This window comes from Vanacampus margaritifer, chromosome 8 (genome assembly GCF_051991255.1).
Source record: "Vanacampus margaritifer isolate UIUO_Vmar chromosome 8, RoL_Vmar_1.0, whole genome shotgun sequence".
Taxonomy (NCBI): domain Eukaryota; kingdom Metazoa; phylum Chordata; class Actinopteri; order Syngnathiformes; family Syngnathidae; genus Vanacampus; species Vanacampus margaritifer.
Genome location: NC_135439.1, coordinates 5,652,798 through 5,675,295, shown reverse-complemented (window position 1 = coordinate 5,675,295; position 22,498 = coordinate 5,652,798). Strand labels below are relative to the sequence as shown.

The following is a 22,498-nucleotide window of genomic DNA, read 5'->3' as shown; positions in this document are numbered from 1 at the left end:
TATATATTAAGAAGAAGAATATATATATATACTGTATATATTAAGAAGAAGAGTGTATATATATATTAAGAAGAAGTATATATATATATATATATATATATATATATATATTAAGAAGAAGAATATATATATATATATATATATATATATATTAAGAAGAAGAATATATATATATATATATATATATATATATATATATATATATAAAAATAATAATATGAATATATATATATATATATATATATATATATATATATATATATATATATATATATATATATATATATATATATATACATGTTTTTTTGTGTGTTTTTTAAATAAAATAATACAAATAAATAAATCCATAAATAGAAGTTAAATTCAACAGGCTGTATCTGAACAGTGATTCTTTTGGGTACCACTAGAGGAAACCCACGTTCCACGAGTGGTACTCTTTCCACAATTTGAGAATAACTGCGCCATCAGCTTTTGAATTATGACAGTACATGCAACAATTGGGTTTGGGGAATGGATCGCATGTATACATAGTTAAGTTAAGGTGTAACGATATCCAAATGTCACAATACAACAATTATCACGATATTGTGGAGTGGTTGGCACGATTAAAAAAGTTTTGTTTTTGTTTTTTTAAACTTTCCTTTCTTTTCTTTGGTCCTTCCTCGGGTCTCCTGACGGCCTCACGACTCTGGCTGGAAGTGTTCGGTTTAGGTGAACGGTGTGGGATTTTTTTAATAGGTTTTAGGTGAACTAATGAATACCGAATGAACAATACGAGCTCTCCAGAAGAAAAGAAAACAAAGGGGGGGGGGTGATTCACATAATGCTGTAATAAAAAAAAAACACAATTTTGTAAACAAAAATAACTCATATTGACAAAAAAAAGCCAAATATTGTGTTCAGCCAGGGTGGCCAAAACATTTCTAGTTCAAATTAAACTGCGCTAATAAACTAACCACCAGAGGGTGCTGGAACTGTGCAAATATAATACAACCTCACATTTTTAACAGATGCGCTGCTTTTAATATCATGACAAGCCACCGACAATACCGTGGCAAATTTAATAACACGATATCACGATATTGCCGTTCCCTCGTACATAGAGGTACCTTGACTTTTGCTGTCATGATTGTTCCGTTTCACTTCGCAATCGCAAAGTATGTGGATTGGCAGGCCATAACTTGGCCCTTGTAAGTTTCTCTTCCACTAGCGGAGAAATGCTTTTATTTCCGTGCTTTGTTTTTAGACGTCAGTTCTTTTGTTTGTACTTTTTAATTTTGAGTTACCTTGAGTTTGAAACGCGCCAAACACTTATAGCATTGTTTGCTTTTTCATTTCACAATGTTGCGGGACTTTGGGGAGTCGACGATATTGCTACACTTTGTACAAATTTGAATCTTTACTGCCAGCCCACGAGGAACTGCGAAAGTCATTTTTGGCCAACTTCTACAACTCCCGATGACAAAAACAAATCTCAAACGTGCTGCAACCTGCAGCAAATGTGCCATGTTTCTTTTTGTGATGCAGGGTGTAGATTGGTGTTATATAAACTGATGTAGTACAGCTAATGATTTTTTTCTAGCGTCAAAATGTTGCCATGAAAACCTGCATTGCTGGACATATGCCATATTGTAGTACAATATTTTTCCCGCAACGTTTTATGATTCAATGACGACGTTCAGCTGTTGTTGCAATGCAGTATACATATGCAGACGTCGGGAAATCGTTTCGCGTATATGGGCCAGGTGTGCCCTCGCGCCGTCAGCACAGATCAGCCGAATCGCACCACCCGCCGTCAGCAACCGTGAAAGGATTCAAAACGTGCGATATGATTTCACCTTCCACATGCGCTGGACCTTAGCACAGTTTTTGTTTCATGCGTGTGTACACCTGCCAATGTAAATGTTTGTTTCTTTCCACAATGTTGCATCCATTTTACATTGTAAAAAAAAAATGGACTCCCTCTGAAGCTCAAAGTTTTTTTTACATTGCACTGATTAAGGTTCATTTCCATTTCATTTACCAAAAACTTGCAATACACGGTAAGCATATCATAGTTTATATGGAAAATAGTAGGGATTTTTTAATAGGTTTTAGGTGAACTAATGAATACGCACACACGCACATACTCACCCACATCTAAAAAAAAAAATTTTTTAATTTTTTATTTATTTTTTAATAAATAAATAAAGGAGAGCAATGATGATGACAAATCGGTAAAATTACCGAATGAACAATACTGAGCTCTCCAGAAAAAAAAAGAAAATAGTAGAGACTCATAATAATAATGTTACAGTGTGGTCCTAAAACTGATGCGGTAAACCATGTTCATGTCAAATCCTGTCAAGTTATAACCTTCGCGACCTCAGTGATCCATTTCCTGTCTCAGGTTTTTTTTTTTTTTTTTTTTTTTTTTTTTTTTTTGTTATTGGCAGCAGGGCTCCCAATCATCTCTATAAGTGTAATAAAATAAATGATTATAAAAATAATCATCATAAACTAAAATACAATTAAACTGCTCTCCATTTGACATTGGAAGGCAGCCTTCTAGTGGCTATAAAAAAAAAATCAATCAATAAAAAAAGCCAAAGAGAAAACTAAGTGCCTTGCAAGTTGATGCTCAATAATCAGGATTTTACTATTTATATATATATATATATATATAATTTTGATACATTATTTTTTATGGCTTCTGGGGATTGAGCTAATCGTGTGTTAAACAGCATTGTAGTCTAAAGTGGATTCATGGGATATTTTCATCAAAAGTGTCTGCCGGCATTATTTCTAGCGTGCGTTTTTTTTTCCAGCAATCAAATAAATGGTCAATAAAAAGAAAAATGCAATAATGTTTTTTTTTTTTTCTTTCCACCTGCGCATACTGGCTCATATTGGATTTGCAATATCCGGAATAAGATGACGTTCGAGCGACATGTTACTAAATTATGAGCACCAGGATGTGTTTCGGAAACGGTGTCTTTTATTTTTGGTTGCATGTTTTTTTTTTTTGTAAAAATTATTAGATACTCACTGTTTTTTCTTATACTGGGACTTATTTGCCGTTGAAACAATCATCAAAGTGTCATGCGGTTGCAGCGACTCATCCGGTTGTGGGGTTTTTTTTCCCCCGTTGGTGTTGTTACCTTGTTATATGTCAGATGACACGGGGGTGAGGTGGCACTCGCTGGCATGTGCGTGATGCTGTGAAAAGCGCCATGTTGCACAAATGCAGAGCAAATGCAAATCAGGCCTCATTTGTGTTTTTGTGTCAGGTCACCGGCAGCGAGTTGGAACCATGGGCAAGGCCGGGAGTAAAGTCCTCAGGGAGGCCACCGTGGATGGGCTGCAAGCGCAGGTAAAAAAATTTTTTTTTAAAAAAAGCGCGTTTGTGTGTGTGTGTGTGTGTGTGTGTGTGTGTGTGTGTGTTTGTTTTCTCATAGGTTACGTAACCTGGATCAACACCTGCACATTTTCCTTCTGGGAGTGAGCTTTTCCACTAACCACTAATATCTTGTGATAAAGCCCCCGGCAAATTGCAGGAACATCAAATTCAATATAGTAGCGAGATTATTTTTTTGAATTAACTCATTCAATGCCATTGACAGCTATAGACGTCAAAAATTCATTTGAACTATTTCTATTAGTTTAACATTTTTTCCCACTTTTGTTAACAAGAGTATGAAAACCTAGAAAAAAAATATTGTACATTTAGAACAGATGTAAAATTTGTGATTAATCGTGAGTTAACTAGTGAAGTCATGCAATTAATTACAATTAAAAAAAATAATTGCCTGACGCACCTAATTTTTAATAGTCTTCTTTTTTTTCAACCACAGGCAAATCCTCAACAAAAACGTGCTCTTTGTTTAGTAAACATTTTAACTCATTCACTGCCATTGACAGCCATAGACGTCAAAAATTCATTTGAACTATTTCTATTAGTGTAACATTTTTTCCCACTTTTGTTAACAAGAGTGTGAAAACCTCAATTTTTTTAATTGTACATTTAGAACAGATATAATGTGTGATTAATGGTGAGTTAACGAATGAAGTCATGCGATTAATTACGATTAAAAATTGTAATCGCCTGACGCCCCTAATTTTTAATAATCTTTTCTCTTCTTTTTTTTAAATTGCATCAGGCGATTAAAATGTTTAATTTTAATTAATTGCATGACTTCACTAGTTAACTGACGATTAATCACAAATTTTGTATCTGTTCTAAATGTACAATTAAAAAAAATTCTAGGTCTTCATACTCTTAACAAAAGTTGAAAATATGTTAAACTAATAGAAATAGTTCAAATGAATTTTTGACGCCTATAGCCGTCAATAGCAGTGAATGAGTTAATTAGGTCACATGTAATTTTGTATCAAACCTGCGAGTACAGGGCTACGAAAGTCATCTTCAGGGAAGATATGGTCATTGCAACCCGTGATGAGACGACTAACTTAAATCCGGATTACAGACATGAATAACGACAATCCCTTAGTGAAAACCATCTGCGCCATTTCTATCGTTAGGATTTCATTGTTTGATCATAACTACATGCAAGGCGTTCGACTTGATTGCTTTGCCGCATCCGCCACAGACCGCCTTGCATTTGACACGCGGCATCCGGCTTAGAGACGTGAATAATGGGAATTTTTCAAACGCCACGCCCGCACTCGCCACCCAGTCCCGCCCACCTACTTAAGGATCTGCTGATGATTCACTCGTTGCTAGATTGTTTTGATACGCGCTGCTTCAAGTCGGTTCAGTGCATTTCTGTGGACTGATCTGCCCCTGAGCTTCAACTTAGCACGTTTGCTTCTCCCCAAGGCTATTTGGTGTTTTGTTAGTTGTATGAGTTTCCCTGTCCTACTTTCTGTAGATTAATGTGCGTTAACTCTTTGACTGCCAAAAAACGTTAAATAACGTTTAGTAAAATCCTATGGAGGAGTGCCAAAGACGTTAAAAGACGTTTGTTTCAAAACAGAGGTGAAACTAACCATTTTCTATTGTTGATTACTCAAAAACGGAATAAGGTAGAAACAAACTTTTTTTTCTGATGAAAGATGAGAGTCCAATCTTTCATTTGGTAGCATGTGTGTTTCCATAGTCCAAACACATAATTTTCTGTGGACCTTGAAAGATCAGTCAAAATGCTTAAATCGGCTGGCACCCACGGCATCCCTTTTCTGAAAACGTCTGGCAGTCAAAGAAATGACCTGGTTCCAAATCTCTTCCCCAATCTTTAAAGACTCTATCTGGACTTTGATGTTAACTGCGTTGCTATTCACGCATATGTTGTCGCATTATTGGCAGTTATTCAATTTATTAAAGTCAATTTGAACTAATCTGTTGCCTGGTGTATTGCAATTGGGTCCCGTTTGTATGGTTAAGATTTCATTGTTTGGTCATGTTGATGTTTGTTTTGGCCACTGGGTTTTTATCGAATCTAGAGATATGGAAAATGGGAATTTGCCCAGTCAAAGCCATCTGGACCATTTGTATAGTTGGCAGGCTTGACGCAGTTGTTATAAGTAAGGGTTATGCATTCAAGAGTTTTGTTCGGCCCTTTAGGAACGCTACGGAGGCTTACCTTGCGTTTCACATCGTTCGGTTCTACGTCATTACGCGGTGATTGCGTTGCGACGTAAATAACAATGGCGGTGTACGTCCAAATAAAGTTTCTACAAAATGTATTAAACTGGAAATGATTTTTGAAAAATGACTTTTATAGTTATGTTAGTAACAACCAAATAAATAATATAGAGCAAACTCGTCATTACAGTCGGGGTTCCTTTTAATGCCACTCATTTTTTTTAATGCGAGATTAATGATTACTTGGAAAAGCATGTACTGGAGGAATTCCAGTCGCAACAAGACACGCCCACGTCAAAATTTAGCAGTAATAAATTTAATAGTAATGCATATATTTGCGGAGACTGGGGTCAAGTTGTATTTTGCAATTTTAAAAAATGTGTAGAATTTCGCAAGTTACTTCATGTTAAAGATTAGATAGCTCTTAATATGAAAAGAAAAATACACTGAGCTGTCACCAATGTCTTACAAATGCACTTATGCCATCTTGTGGCAAAATCAATATCACACTCGTTTTTTACATTCCAGTACATCTTTTTGATTTTAACTCAGTTTTATGAATTATGAAATGACTATCAATGACTAAAAGATGCAGCTATATTTCTATTAGTTTAACAACACTTTTTATGTGAGCAAGAGTATGAAAGTAAGAATTGTACATTTTATTATACATTCAGAACAGATGTAAAATTTGCGATTAATTGCGAGTCAACTATTGAACTCACGCGATTAATCATGATTAAAGATTTTAATTGCCTGACACCCCTAATATTAATCTTTTCATCTAAAACCCAAATGTCTTCAATATACAACACTAATAAATGAATTAATTTAGCTGTTCCAATACTTTTGGAGGGGATTATACATCTATAATATAAATTTCACTTTTTGAACTAAACCACAAAAAAAACCACAATATTCTATTAAGACGCATCTTGGAGTAAAGAATGGGCAAAGTTGTCATTGTTGTGTTTGAAATCCGTCATTTCCTAACTTGAACTACGGTGGCGGTGGTGGTGTGGGGGGGGGGGGGGTGTTCAATGGCGCGCCTTGTGAACCCGCGTGGGGCCGAAGGCGGCCATCTTGAGGGATACACTCAGCAGACTGGATTGAAGCGAAGTGATTCACAGGGATTAGAGATTAAGAGTTCCCCTCTGACCGACCGCTTTGGTGGAGCAAATCTGGGGATTATGATGTCAACAGGCTGGAGCTACAAGAGAGGAAATTGAATTGTGATGGGGAAAGAGTGGCGTCGGCCGTAAGATTACTGCACGGTCCCCGCGAAATCAGACGAGAGAGTCCGCATTTGTGCTTTTTGTCGACATGGGACCCCGCCATCGCCTTTGTGGCGGAACTGAAGCGGAATGATGTTTCGGTGCTTGATTGAGTGGTAAGAAGATTGCTGTGTCACTGTTAATCTCGTCCGACCTGCTCTGGGAGATGAGTACCGTGCGGAGTGCCAAGTGGATCACTTGTATTTTGGATTGGAGTCGTTTTTGTGCCAGTTTTTTTTTATTTTTTTTATGAGTGACTGATGTATGCTTCTATTTAAGACAACTCCTCCCGACGCCGCCGCCGCTGTTCCTCCGGCTCCTCCCGCTCCCGCTGCCAGCGTCCAGTTCCAAGAAGTCACAAAAACGAAGAAAATGAAGGTGAAATGGAGCCAAGTGGGTTTGGTGTTCTTTCTCATGCTGTCCATGGTGATGACGGGATGCTTCTTCTGGCAATATCAGCTTCCAAAGGTGCAGCCAGGTGAGCACCTTTTGAACCTTTCCGACGGCTTTCAGACTCAAACCGCTTTGGACAGTCAAAACGAATCAAGGAGAAATTTCTGTCATCTGTGTGTACTCTAATGTTAAAACAAATGTGTGTATGATGGAGAATTGCTTTTTTCAATGTCTTGCATATAAATAGTTGGGCCTTCGTAGTGCAGATTGCCCACTTATTAATCGCGAAATTATACGAGTAAATGTTTCCTCAGCTAACTCAGGACTTTGTTAAAGCCTTAAAGCGTTTTTGTCCGCCCGCTGATGTGGCTACGGAGTTTTTGATGTCTTCAGATGGGTTTTAGTGTGCCAAAGTCAGTGGGGTTCGCCAAATGTCAAAACTCTCTTCAGGCTAAGAATGCTAAAAAAAAAATGTGCTAAAAATAAAGCTGTGTGCATCCTTAACTCATTCACTGCCATTGATGGCTATAGACGTCCACAATTTGTTTGAACTATTTCTATTAGTTTAACATTTTTGAAAACCTAGCATTTTTTTTATTGTACATTTAGAACAGATATAAAATTTGGGATTAATCGTGAGTTAACTAGTGAAGTTATGCAATTAATTGTGATAAGAAAATTTAATCACCTGACGCCCCTAATTTTTAATAATTTTTTTTTTAATCGTCAGGCGATTAAATGTTTTTAATTGTAATTAATCGCATGACTTCAATAGTTAACTCACGATTAATTGCAATTTTTATATCTGTTTTAAATGCACAATAAAAAAAATTCTAGGTTTTCATTCTTTTTACAAAAGTGGGAAAAATGTTAAATATAAATAATTCAAATGAATTTTTGACGTCTATTGCCGTCAATGGCAGTGAATGAGTTAAAGGGGCATGATTTAAGTCTCTGAGTTTTTGCAGATTTGTCAACCACTCTGGCAAAAAGCGGAACGGAAGCCAACGATGTGCACGCATCCAAAGACGTTAGTTAGTGGTAGTTTTATTGTGCATTGCTCATCATAAATAGACCCTATCGCATTTTCGTGACGGGGTCTTACCTTTTTTAGCAAGAAGACCGCAAGCTGTGAGTCCCTTTTCATCCTCTTAGGTGTTTCCACCTACTCCAATATTAAAAAGACATCAACTTTTTGGAGCTTTTAGCCACGTTAAAATGCTAATTCTTAATAAATAAAAAAACATCACCAAAGTGGTGTTTTCCTCCATTCGCCCCTCTATGAAAAATTCTAGGTCACTCTGCTCTCCAAGCACCAGCCCCTCCCAACCTGAGAAAACGAGCTGTTGGCACTTTTTGACGTCATTAGGATCGGGTTCACCCCCGCACCGCCTCTGCGGACTAAAAGCACGCCCACTTTCTCTGAGACCTCCATGCTCGCAGGATAGTGACAAAAGTAGCCTTTATCAGTAAACATTCAAAGCAATCAATTATCCTTCACATTTGCAATGCCAAAGTGCAATGAAATGACAATTATCCATCTTAAAATCCCAACATTTTCTGTCCAATTATGTGTACAAGTCTAAATACAGCATTCTGATTAATATTGCGTTTGTGGAATATGAGTTAAGCAGCAAAATACACCTGATTTTATCCAACTTAGGGGGCAACCATTTTGCCATTTATTGAAAATGACATCGACCAATCACGGCTGAGCTTCAGAAAACAGGTGAGCCGTGACGGGATTGACATCGTCCATCCAAAAAATGTCTTGAAGAGACCCAACTATTACCATAACCGTCATCCAAACGTTTTTTATTTTTTTATTTTTTTATCTCACTTATCCTCATTCGGGTGGTGGCTGAGCAGGGGCCAATCCGTGGACTGGTCGCCACAAACAAACAACCATTTAAACATACATTCAGACCTATAAATCAGTATTTCTCAACCCTGGGCCTTGGGGCGTGTTTTTCATGTCTCCTCATTCCAACACAGGTGAAGATCGTTATCAGGCTTCTTTAGAGATGTCATTATAATCACCTACGCTGGGAATAGGGAGACCTGGAAAACAGGCTGGTTCGTTTGCCCCGAGAACCAGGGTTGGTAAGCAATACAAATAATGAATAATTCAGTGTTTGATGTACAATTTTTTTGGTGGGACGAAGCCGGAGTACTCCTCAAAAACTCACGCAAGCCATCTTCACAGTCGATATTCGAACCTTGAACATCTGTGAGCCGGCCATGCTAACTAACAGACCACCACGTTGCCTATTTCCATAATTTGTCCCTTTTTAATGTAGTCCTATAGTTGCCATTAAAGATGAGAGAAAATCACAATCAACATTTCACGTGATAAAACTAAGCAAGATCTAAACATCGCAAATAACAACACAGCTCAAATAGAACTCGTCACGTATACGCCAACTCTTGTCCCACATGTGGCTCTTGTTGAAGAAAATAATCTGCGTTCGTTTTTCTCTTTCGGGTAGAGAGAATGTTGATTATATGAATAGAGGCTGGAGATCGGTGAACAGTTCCTTCGAAGGTTTTATCTTAGAGAATATTCCGGGCACAAGCGAGGTCCCAGCAATGGTGGCAGCCTCTCACAAGTGCGCAGTTACAGCGGACTCACAACATTTTTATAGTATCTTGAAGGGGCGGTACCACAAAAGCCCCCACCAATGAGATAAGACCTTAAAAATTGATTACAGACACTTCAACCACAGACAAAGGCCCATTGTTGTGGAAATTGATGAGGTCCCAGGACGATAAGACTTTTTAAAAACATCATTGATTACAGACACTTGGCAGAAATTGCGACATCACTCACAAAGACACATCCACAGATAAAAGTTCTACTGAGGAAATAAATAAATTAAAACAGTTATGACTAAATCTGGGCAGAAAACCCTTTTCACTCCCCATGCGTCAGTGGTGGAAAGATGAGCAACTCCTGTCCCAATTCGATCTTCTCATTTTCAGTTTCAAAATGCTAAATATATCTTGAGACTTGAATGGCGGGCATTATGCAAGCACGGCGGGAAAGAATTGAAAAGTCCCCCAATCACCACCTGCTTTATTCTCAGTTATCAGGTGGGAGCGTCCTTACATGCGCCCCGTGCCTCATTGTCTTCTCCCTCCTCATCTCCATTTTTCATTGTGACGGACAGATGAAGAGCTGGGCGACGATGCCAAATCCGAAATGAGGTGTCCCCGCTTCCCCGAGCCCGTTCCGCTGCAGCATCCCATTCCCGGTCTGAAGGAGGCCCTGGAAAAGGTACGAGAGCGAGTGATTCGAGTCAACAGGGGGGTGACGTACAGTATCTGTGTTGGATGTACAGTACAGCTGCACTGCTAATCCTGAGAGGGATACGGAGCACGGAATAGAGATTAAGCACGTAGAAAGTGTCGGAGCACGCAGCAGTGTGATCCCTGCAATCAAAGAATATCAAGATAATAGTACAAATTAGTAACATGTTGGTGTGTGGAGGGGAGAAGGAAAGAGGAAAATAGCGTGGAAGCCCTGAAGGCAAGCAGTTTTTTTTTTAACGAGGCACAAAGGAAAACAATTCTTGAGTGCTCTATTTTGGTTTGTTTAAAATTCAAAGGGATGATGGAAGAAATTAAGATTAAAGGATTCCACCATTTTCCCAAATTGTTTATAGCAAATAGCAACGATCTCTTTTTTGCAAACATTTTTTAGAGGGCTATATTTTTGTTTCTTTTTCAGTTTGTCATCCTACTTTTTTTGTATCGTCCATCCGTCCATTTTCTATACCGCTTCTCATTCGGGTCGCGAGTCAGCTGGAGTCTACGCCAGATGACTTTTGGGGAAAGAAGTGTGCCACACCCTAGAAGTTGAATGGCGATCAATTTTTTGGGGGGGTTCACCATTATTGATCAATCCCAAAAAAAAAAAAAAACGCCAGTGCAGTAGGTCATTCCCCAAAATTTTGTACCTCGTAAAAGACGCATCTTGACACACAGGCATAGAAACAAGTGCAAAGTTTAATCAATTGACAACTGATCGAAAATTTTTGATAAGTGTCAATTTGAAATGGTGTCGTTTTTTTAAAAAAGGGATGGAAGTTATTTTTTCATCCAATTCAATTAATCATCAAAATAATCAAACAATTAATCGGTTATTAAAGCCCTGATTGAATGCAAACCCAGCAGGGCTCTGAGATCTACAGACTTGGGGCCAACTAGTGGAATCCAGAGTTTGAAGTAAACATGGTGAAGCAGCATTTAGCTGTTATGCTGCACACAATGCTGCTTTTCTCACACGCCTTTGATTAAAGTCTTTTAAGCATGTTTAAATAATGTTTTTTGTTTTTTTTGGTTTTAAACTTATGCTAAATTTTGTAGCCTGCTTTTGTTTACTACTGTGTTTGTTGATGCTTATTGGTATTTTCTTTCCTTGTGTAAAGTACATTGAGTTGCTTTGTGTATGAAATGTGCTGTACAAATAAACTTGCCTTGCCTAAAATAAATACAACTCCCCATTGGGCTAGTTGCAGTGGTTGTAATTAGTGGGACTTTAGAATATGTTTTAGAAAGAGTTCTGTAGGGAAGCACCATTTCGCTCCTGAGTTGGAAATGTTTCAAAAAGCCTGCCAAGAAGCAAAAAGAATTGAGGGGGACAAACAAAATATTAAAAACTTGTGCTTCCTCACCATCACAGTCTCTTCATTATTTTCATTTCTAAAAACACACAACGGCTTAAATTTCTCATCCCGCCAAGTCCGTCCCTCGAAGAAAACGACGCAGCTCGCGCGTGAGCACTCGATCATCTGTTTGTATTTGTTCCTTCCATCTTTGCTGGCGGCGGAGCGAGCCGCTCCAGAACACAAGGAAGCCGATGACGTCATTGCGAAGCTTTCAGAACGTGTTGTTTGACTTGGCAGACGCGTGCACTTATGTTGCTGGAAGGACGTGTCGGCCAGTGGCAACTTCTTTGGATTATGTTAGCATCCCAAAATGTTGTGAATTTGTTTTGTTTTTCCCCATCCCTTAATGTGTTGTCTTCTGCCGCGCAGGTGGACGTTTTGCTTCGCCAGAGCATCAATCCAATTAGCCTCCCTGCTCTCTCCGCCATAGTCATCCTGAACGACACTGTTTTATGGACCGGCAATTTTGGCAAAAGAAACAGCTCAGATGCTTTCTCGGGACCCCCTAATGAGTACACCATCTACAGGTGACTTCTTAACAATGCAATAGTCTTTCCACATTATACTTTAACACTGCTTTTTTTTTTTTTTTTAAGCATTTGCATTTTTTATAAATAATTAGGTAATTAGATGCTTAACTCATTCCCTGCCATTGACGGCTATAGACGTCAAAAATTCATTTGGACTATTTCTATTAGTTTAAAATTGTTTCCACTTTTGTTAGTATGAAAACCTAGAAAAAAATGTTTTTATTGTACATTTACACATTTAAGAAATAAAATGTGTGAATAATCGTGAGTTAACTATTGAAGTCATGCAGTTAATTACCATCAAAAATGTCAACCGGATAGGCATAACTATGTGGTAGTTAAATCTGGCTTTTGACACTTACAGGTGAAGCCATTCCTGAAACAACAGCCCTTTGAATCAATTATTTCATCTCAGCTGGATTAGTGTCACGCACTTGACTTTGGAGTCAGCCAGCCTCCCCCCAATGCCCGTGTTGAAAGCTAGATGCTTTCCTAACTTTGCTTGATCTTGTTTTTAGAATCGCCAGCCTGTCCAAAATCTTCCCCACGCTGATGCTGTACCGCCTGTGGGAGGAGGGCAAGATCGCCTCGCTGGACGACCCGCTGGAGAAGTACGTGGACAACTTCACCATCAAGAACCCCATGGGGAGGACGCGCGACTCGGAGTTAAAATATGTGACGGACGGTCTGATCTTCCTGGACAGCGGCGAGGTGCCCATACGCTCCTCCTCGGTGACGCTGCGCAGGATGGCCAGCCAGCTTTCGGGTACTTTTGACACCCAAACTCAGTCACGTGCAATCATTTCGTAGATATGGAAGATATACGGGCAACATAGTGGACTAGTGATTTGAACGTCTGCCTCACATTTTGGAATTTTGTATTTGAATCTTGTCTTCTCTGGACTTATTATTATTATTATTTATTTATTTTTAATTGATTTATTTATTTTTAAATATAAAAAAATATTATTTTTTTGTTTTGTTTTGTTTTGTTTTTCTTCTGGAGAGCTCAGTATTGTTCATTCAGTAATTTTTTTTTTATTTTAAATTTTTTTTGTATGTGGGTGAATATGTGTATGTGCGTGCGAGTGTGTGTGTTTTCTTTAGTTCACCTAAAACCTATTAAAAAATCCCATACCGTTCACCTAAACCGGACAGGGGACCGTAGCACTGCTCTCTACTGCGGTCTGCCCCAACCGATAACCCCCAAAGTGTGTTATGTGCCCTATATGTCTATAAAAGTGTATTGTAAGTGTATTAATTATTACAATTTATTTGTTAATTTTTTATCGGACAACAATGATGCGATGAAACATGTATTGCCTAGTTTCTTTCACTTTGATCCAAAATGTCCTCTTTTTTTTTCAAATATGTATTTAATTCATCATAATTTGGACATTGATTAGACACCAACAATCTAACAAGCGCATACGTCTCTACCTTTACCCTGACTTTATCTAATGATTGTAGTATTTGCCATAACATAACTTCCGTGACATATTTGACACCTGTCCTCAAAACAGGACAGCAGTTTGTGTTCCTCCGTCGCCAGCGTGATGAGAATCATAGATATTTAATGGCTCCGTCAATTGGAAGAATTGAACGGCGCAAAAATAACAAGGGAAGAAGGGCAACATATTGACAGGATGCTGCGTACGTGTTTGTGTCTGTCTGTGACAAGCATACTAATTTTTCGCTAGGCCTGCCCAGGAGACTCAGGGCAACAAGCCTTCTCTGGAAAGGGAAGACTCAGGCAGCAATCAACCTTCTGCAGGACGATGTGCTTGTGGCCGATCCGGGAACCAAGTAAGCTTTAGTTGCACCATTTTGAGTCATAAAAAAAAAAAGTGAAAAATGTGTGTTTTTTATGTCATTATGTTTTAAATGCTGTTTGTCGTGTGTGTGATTGGCTAAAGTCTTTCTTGGGACAGGCATTGGAAATTAGCATTAGCTACAAATGCTGTAATGCTGTGCATTGAAGTTTGTTTTTGATTTGTCTATGTTGTGGAATCTGTCCCTATTCTAATGAGCATGAAATGGGGGAGGGGAAGGACACACACACCGAAAAAAGCTCTAATAAACCACTAGATGGTGCCAAAATCCTAGCTAATAGTATGTCGACACCCCAACTGAGAGACTTGACTTATTTTTTCTTTTTTTTAATCTTTGGCTAAGTTTAACCCATGTTGTTAGTGTTTATGTTTATGCTATTTAATCACACTTGTGTGTAGAACATGCAGCAAAATCAAGCCGTTTTTATCCATCTCAGGGGGCGGCCATTTTGTCACTTGCTGTCGACGGATTATGACATCACAATTGCTCAGGCAACTACCAATCACAGCTTACCTGTTTTCTGAAGCTGAGCTGTGATTGGTTGTTACCTGAGCAACATAGACAGCAAGTAACAAAATGGCCACCCCCTGAGATGGGTACAAACTGCTTGATTTTATTGCGGAATTATCATAGCTCCGCTCCTCCGCTTTTAGATTTTGTTGTGAGCGCAAATGGTTCCGGTGTTATGGAGATTTGGAAAAACATGCGTCATCTCCTGCCTCCTGCGTCACTCTCCTCTATGACACACTGCCCCCCCCCCCCCCGCTCCACACGTGAAAATCTGCCATAACGTATAGAAATAGCTTCTGTAAAGTATGTGGTATCGATGCAAAGATCCGCTTTTCCGCTCTCCGAATTCGTTAGAATTGCGTTGCTAGCAAAAACGATTTCCGGAGTTCCGGTGATTTGAAGTCATTCGCCTCTATGACGCACGACTTCCTCGTCATCCACACGTGACATTTTGCCAAATACCGTAACGTATTTGGTATCGACGTAAAGCTCCGCCTCTCTGCTTTCAGTAGCCATTGGAATTATGTCGCTAGCGCTAACGGTTCAGGAGTTACGAGGGTTTGAAAAACATGCATATTTCGGGGACGACAGGTTCGGATTTTGCTGCTGAACTCATAATCCACTAACGCAATAATAACCAGAATACCGTATTTAGATTAGTGGGACTGCATAGAGCCTAGTATTTTCCCAAAATTTTTGCTAGCATTTAGCAAAATATACATTTCATGCCTTTCAACTTAACGTGTGTCTTTGCAGATGTCACTACAGCAACCTGGCCTTCTCGCTGCTGGCACACGTGATGTCCGAGCGCGTGGTCAACGTGGACTACCAGCGTTGGGTCTCGGACAACATCCTGGACCGCCTGGGCATGGAGGACACGGGCTTCGACATCACGCCGGGCCTCCAGGGCCAGGTGGCGGTGGGCGTGTACTCCAACGGGAAGCCCGCCCCGCTCTACGACTTGGGTTGGTACCGCCCGTCGGGTCAGATGTTCTCCACGGCGGCGGACCTGGCCAAGCTGGCCATGATGCTGCTGGGCACGTACCACCGCAAGCTTCTGGACCCCGACTCGCTGAAGATCATGCTGACGCCGCTGTTCCGGTGCGACAAGGACTACTTCGCCAACCGCACGGGGACGCCGTGGGAGGTGAACGAGCTGCTGGGCTACGAGATGGTGCGCAAGGACGGCGACCTGGACGGCTACTCGGCCACCTTCTCGCTGGTGCCGCGACTCAAGCTGGGCCTGGTGGTGCTCATGGCCGGCGGTCGGTCCCAGAAGCAGGACGTGGTGGCCAAAGCCTACCGCCACATCGTGCCCGCCTTAGAAAACGCCTTCCGGGAGGGCCGCAGGGTGCTGTCGGCGCCCCCCAACCCGGAGGCCTACGTGGGCTTCTTCACCTACAGCAACATCACCTTCTACCAAATCAAAGCCGGCCCGGACGGCGTTCTCATCATGCAGCAATTCGGCCCTCAAATCGAAGAGCTGATCCCGCAAACGTACCGGACCATAAAGCTCAACTACCTGGTGGATCGTGTCTTCAAAGTGGTCTTCGAAAGGGACTACCCCTGCGTCCTGAGGGTGGGCTCGGCCTCGGTGTCCTTGGAGGCGCAGGACGGACAACTGTTCAACTTCTACGCCTACGACAAGCGCGGCGTGTGCCCGGGGTTCGACGCCCCGGGGCTGAACACGTACAACGTGGTCCGGATAGCGCGCAAGCCGTCCTTCTCCAGCTGAGTTAAATGGGTCAAATGAAGGCCATTATGAGGAGAATGACATGATGTGAGAGTGAGTCATCTTAACCTCTCACGCTGGTAACTCATCATTTTGTCCCCTGCTCGGACACGACGTTAATGTTTTATTCGCACTTTCGTCTGCTCTCCATTATCACCCTTGAGTCGTCTTTTTTTTCCCTTTTTTTTTTTTTACCACCGCTGACTACATTTTACAGTGAAACCTCTATATTTACTAGGGATGTAACGATAACATCAATATCGTGATCTTGCGATATTAGCTCAATTGCTGCCAGGACAGTTAAAATGGATTTTTGACGTCTATAGCCGTCAATGGCATTGAATGAGTTAAAACTGCCGCAATATCGTTGTCGTCATGTCACGATATTGAAAGCAGCACGTCTGATTTCCATTTGAGCAGTTCTAGCACCCTCTGGTGGCTAGTTTTTTTTTTTTTTTTAGTACAGTTTAATTTTCACAAGGTATGTTTTGGCCCTTCCTTGTTTAAAATCTACGCTAAAGGTCAGATGAAGGGGAAGGGGGTCCCTATATTTGTGAACCGAGTCAATATGGGGAGGACCTCAATGTGTAGGTTGTTTATATGCATTGCTGTTATGTACAAAAGCACAGTGTTGTGTTTGTTGTTTTAGTATGAGCTCTTTTTTTTTTTACATTATTGTGGCCTTTTTTTTTTTATATCGCCAACCTCCCCACAATATCGTGATAATTATCGTATCATGATGTTTGGATATCGTTACATCCCTAATATTTACAGAAGTTACCCCCCACTCGCACACAAGAAAGAAAAAAAGATAAAAGCTTATTTATCGTTCAAATTTTAAATATACGTACATAATTTTGACAGCTCTAGTAAAAAAGCTATCAAAATTAATCAATTACTCGACAACCATTTTAATAATCAAGTAATCCTTTGGCGCCATTTTTTTTTTTTTCAACCGTAATTGTTCACTGATTTCTGTAGTCCTTCACAAAAGAAGACTGATTATCTTCTGTGTTTAATCGAAATAAGACATTTTTAAACATTTGTTCTTACTTTGGAAAACAACGAGCGAACCGGTAACAAAGTACAACATCAATGCCCCGTTTTTTAATCACGAATACAAAGTATGAAATAACCACCGATTTTTTTAATACACTTTAATGCAAAATTAAAATGAATCTGATTAGACGATTAATCGATTGAATAATCGACAAATAAATCGATTCTAAAAAAATATTTAATATCGACAGCACTAATACGTACACCAACCTATGATCACAAATCTTATAAAATTACCCTTTAAAAAAATAATTGGCTAACAGATATGCAAAAAAAAACAAAAAAACAATTGCAGCTCTTATTCGCTAAAGTTTTTTATTTAGTCAGTCTCATTTTTATGGAAATGCATACAGAGGAGTGCAACAGGGTGCCCTAAAAGTCACTTTAGACTCCCTTTTGGGGTTTCACGGATCATTCAGGCAGATGTTTGTACGCAATCATTGCCTTGCCTATATCTCGCCAATTGACACTGGAACCAAATTGCCGCCTGACAAGAAGCGTTTCCGTCCAGTTCAGCGTCAGATGGAGACGCTTGATTTCCGTCTCGCTGCTCCAACGCTTGGTGCAATTTACACTTCAGCTTGTTGAGCACCACAAGCTTCCACCTGAAAGCGTCAGAACAACCTGGAGGTGATGCGGGTGACGTTCTGTTTCTCACCAGAGCATCTGCTGAATTTTCACTGGCTTTTTGCCAAGGCTTGTTTTCGAGGTTCAGTGTTTTCATCAGTGCTGTGTCGTTTGTCCAAAAAAATGGATCCGATTTCAAGAAACATTCAATGACATGACAGAAGACTTTCAATTTTACTTTAAGCAAGAGACAAAAACTTCCAAGCCTAAGATGTCAAAAGTGTATACTCACTTGTGGGACACCTTTAGCCTATACCAAATTAGCATAAGTAATCTCGTGCACTCAAATTGCTGGCCTTGAAAAAAAAATGTAACTCTGGAGTTTTTTTACCTCTATATGTAGATTAATTTCAGGAATAGATCCAATTTTGTCTGTTTTTTTTCCTCTTTTGAAAACTAATTTTGTTTTTTTGTTTTTTATGCCGACATGCCACAACATTTAAATGAAATCCAATACATGAGTCGTATTGTCTAATAACAAAAAGTCTGCCTTTTCAATGTTCACTTTTGATTAATGACATATTCATTAAAAGTTGTTCAGGCTTTTATATGCAACTCTGTTTAATTTCTACTCAAATATTTCATAAATATGGTGCAGGGTGTCACTTAGCCTTATTCTAATGAAGAATAAAGAAAACCCGTTCATCTGAGTTATATGTATTAAAATTAAAATTACAAATAATAAAAAAACTAGATTAAAAAAACAAAACATGTAACTACTGTCACTTTACACCCACAGTGGAAGTCTACACACCCCACTTCAAATAATGATTTTTTTGTGGGGTAAAAATTTTTTTTAAAAATAATTCCAAACTTTTTCAAAGCATTGTGACCAAACCTGTACAGCTCAATCCCAAAAAAATATTTAGAAATATTTTTGAGAGCCAAAGTCAAAACAAACAACTGTGTATGTGGTTGCATAAGTGTGTACACCCTCTTATACCAAGATTGAATTATGAACAGTTACAACAAGAAATGTGAGAGCAAAGACCTATGTATGTAATGTTTGTATACATTTGTCAGATTTTTTGTTGTTGTTGCGTTTAATTATTAAAAAAAAAAAGAAAAAAAGTGAGCAGCTATTTTCAGATCTTTCAGGCCCATAAGCCATTTGGAGTAACGCTGGAACAGCCAAATGTGGAGAAAATCAACCTCTGTGAAGACTTTCATCCAAAGGAGCCACAATTGGAAGCAGGTAAAGTAGACACAAGTCATCTTTATTTATGTAGCGCTTTCAAAGCGCTTTAAAGAAACACAACATAAGTGATGCTATCATCAGTTCAAGGGTTGGCTGAGGTAAAAGGGGGTCAAAAGGCACCTTTCATCTTTGCTTGCAGCTTGAATTTCTTATCGTTGCTGAAGCCATCAGTTACTGAGCAGCCTGAAATATTGGAAATCGATGTTTTTGTGTCATTTCAGTGATGTATTTGTCCCCCCCAAAAAATTGTTAACTCATTCACTGCCAATGACGGCTATAAACGTCAAAAATTAATTTGGACTATTTCTATTAGTTTAGCTTTTTTTTCTACTTTTGTTAACAAGAGTATGAAAACCTAGAGTTTTTTTTTTTGTACATTTAAAACAGATATAAAATTTGTGATTAATCGGTAGTTAACTAGTGAAGTCATGCGATTAATTAAGATTAAAAAAATATATATTGCCTGACGCCCCGAATTTTTAATAATCTTTTTTTTATTTTTTATTATTCATTCACTGCCATTGACTGCTATAAACGTCAAAAATTCATTTGAACTATTTCTATAAGTTTAGCTTTTTTTCCCCACTTTTGTTAACAAGAGTATGAAAACCTAGTTTTTTTTTGTACATTTCGAACAGATAGAAAATTTGTGATTAATTGTGCGTTAACTAATGAAGTCATGCAATTAATTATGATTAAAGATTTTAATCGCCTGACGCCCCGAATTTTTAATAATCTTTTTTTTTTATTTATTATTCATTCACTGCCATTGACTGCTATAAACGTCAAAAATTCATTTGAACTATTTCTATTAGTTTAGCTTTTTTTCCCCACTTTTGTTAAGAGTATGAAAACCTAGTTTTTTTTATTGTACATTTAAAACAGATATAAAATTTGTGATTAATTGTGCGTTAACTAGTGAAGTCATGCGATTAATTACGATTAAAAATGCTAATTGCCTGACGCTTCGAATTTTTAACAATCTTTTTTTTATTATTATTACTCATTTACTGCCATTGACTGCTATAAACGTCCAAAATTAATTTGAACTATTTCTATTGGTTCAAAAAAAAAAATCCACTTTTGTTAACAAGAGTATGAAAACCTAGAATTTGTTATTTTACATTTAGAGCTCATTTTTAATCATCTTTTTTTTTTAATGAATTCATGGCAATGAATGAGTTAAATTCCAGGTTGTTTGACATTCTATACCAAACCCTAGCATGAATTTCGCTCCACTTATTTGGGTGTGCCAATCAGTGGTACTTTACCTTTTAAATCAATTATTCTGATGGTCAATAAAAACTAGGCATTCCAATATATAGCTCATATTTTGCACAGGCGTGTACCTAATGATGTGACGCGGTGAGTGTTTGTTGCATTTGTGGTTGTCTCATCTCGTGTAAGAGTATTTAAATGCTAAATGACTTTCCAGTCAACAGCCTCGTGTGAAATATTTTTGACATTAACAGAGAGGCTTCTGCCTGCGCTCTTCTGGCTCTTTGCGGCGTAATCCCTGAAAATGGACTCCAATTCACTGTGACCCCCGACACGGATCGGGATTATTCACCTAATGCGCCGTCGCTGCGGGCGCTGGCAGGCCCGAGAGGACAGAAATAACTCTCATAATGCAAACGCTTACATTTAACCTTTTCTTTTCCGCTGCCTGCCTGCCCATGCCACGGGGGATTAGAACAATACAAGAAACTGAAAATGTCATCTGAAGGAAATGTTGAAATTACAATGTAACGTGTCAAGCTATTCATTTTGGTTTGCGTCACACGCATAGACTTGGATATGAATGAAAAAAAACGTCAGGAGAAGTGAAGCTACCGGCGGCCATTTTACCTTACTACTTGCTAAACCTGCCTAGCTTTGAATACATTTTCACATTATTTTCTCTTTACAGCAAAAACACCACAGTGAATGGATGCCGCTGTACTAGTAACTAACAAGACTGGGAGAAGCGCTACATGCACATTTCATCGGTAAGAATGAGATTTGATTTTAAAATGTGTCTCATAAGCTAGGCTATATCGCTGAGTGCTACTCAAAGATTCATCTGAACCATGTTGAGGACCGTCAACAATAAAATGGAAGCAAAGCCCATCGGGACAAAATGCGCTGCGAAATATAAATCTAACCTCTGTCAATTTGCGATACTAAGATAATACATACATGGTACTGCGCTGATTTTTTTTAGCACACACACAAAATAACAGATGTTGTCAGTAACAGTGGCAACATAAGATGGCTGCCCTCTGGCTTCAGCCACGAGGGGCCGATTGTCTGTGGTCATACAAGAATGAGGGGCACAGATGTCGAGCAGAGTACCAAGACCGACCTCTTAGAGGCAGCACAGGGCATCAACACTGCCAGAATAGTAGTAGAAGAAGAAATAGAGTAAGCTAGGCTAACTTATGCTGCATTTGAGGATGGTGGTAAGTCGGATATATCGGAGTTGATTTTTTCCAATTCTGACCTGAAAGCGATTGAGGCGAAAGTAAACAACCAAAATGGCAAATAGTGCTAAATTGTTTTTTTATTTTTGTCCTCTTTTTTTTTAATAGTCCTCAACCAATCTTGGTATTGTCTATGTAATAGGGGTGTGTCAAAAAAAAATCGATTCTCATTTAGTACGATTCAGAATGGATTTCAAATGTCCCCAAATCGATTTGATTTAAATTATTTTATACTGTCTTGTCTTTGTCTGTGTCTGTGTGTGCCTTTATTTGGAGCGCTGTTCATGTTGTACCAGGTTTGGCCACTGAGGGGCAGTGTGGTTCCACGCGGTCTAATACACTGTTAAGTTGTAGCCACATTAGAGAGTAAACGGGAAAAAGTCACGATCAAATTATTCCAATAAAAGTTTGTTTGTTTTTTCAGCGTGGAGCCGTTCTTTTGAGTGATAAAAGTGCTGCAAGTAGCGCGCTAATTAGCATTAGCGAGTCTGACTGCAGTAGATCATTACAACTCCTTGCACATCTGTAGATTGAAGCAAAAAAAGCATTGTCAGTCAAATCATTTTGAATCAAAAATCGTTCTTAATCGCAAATCGATTCTGAATCGAATTGCATACCCAAAAATC

General features: G+C 38.9%; 1 protein-coding gene across 4 annotated transcripts in view; it reads left to right on the top strand.

Moving 5' to 3' along the window:
• Positions 1-19,287, top strand: part of lactbl1b (lactamase, beta-like 1b) — a 44,847-nt gene extending 25,560 nt beyond the window's left edge. For 3 of the 4 annotated variants that reach the window (XM_077574222.1, XM_077574224.1, XM_077574223.1), the window contains 7 exons: positions 3,270-3,352; positions 7,138-7,336; positions 10,422-10,528; positions 12,291-12,448; positions 12,970-13,217; positions 14,152-14,257; positions 15,551-19,287. In XM_077574222.1, the coding sequence (XP_077430348.1) occupies positions 3,270-3,352; positions 7,138-7,336; positions 10,422-10,528; positions 12,291-12,448; positions 12,970-13,217; positions 14,152-14,257; positions 15,551-16,529 (1,880 nt within the window). In that variant the 3' untranslated portion in view covers positions 16,530-19,287. Of the gene's footprint in view, positions 1-3,269; positions 3,353-6,638; positions 6,975-7,137; positions 7,337-10,421; positions 10,529-12,290; positions 12,449-12,969; positions 13,218-14,151; positions 14,258-15,550 lie in introns of those variants that run through there. The other variant, XM_077574225.1, reaches the window with a different exon arrangement.
• The last annotated feature ends 3,211 nt before the right edge of the window (positions 19,288-22,498 follow it).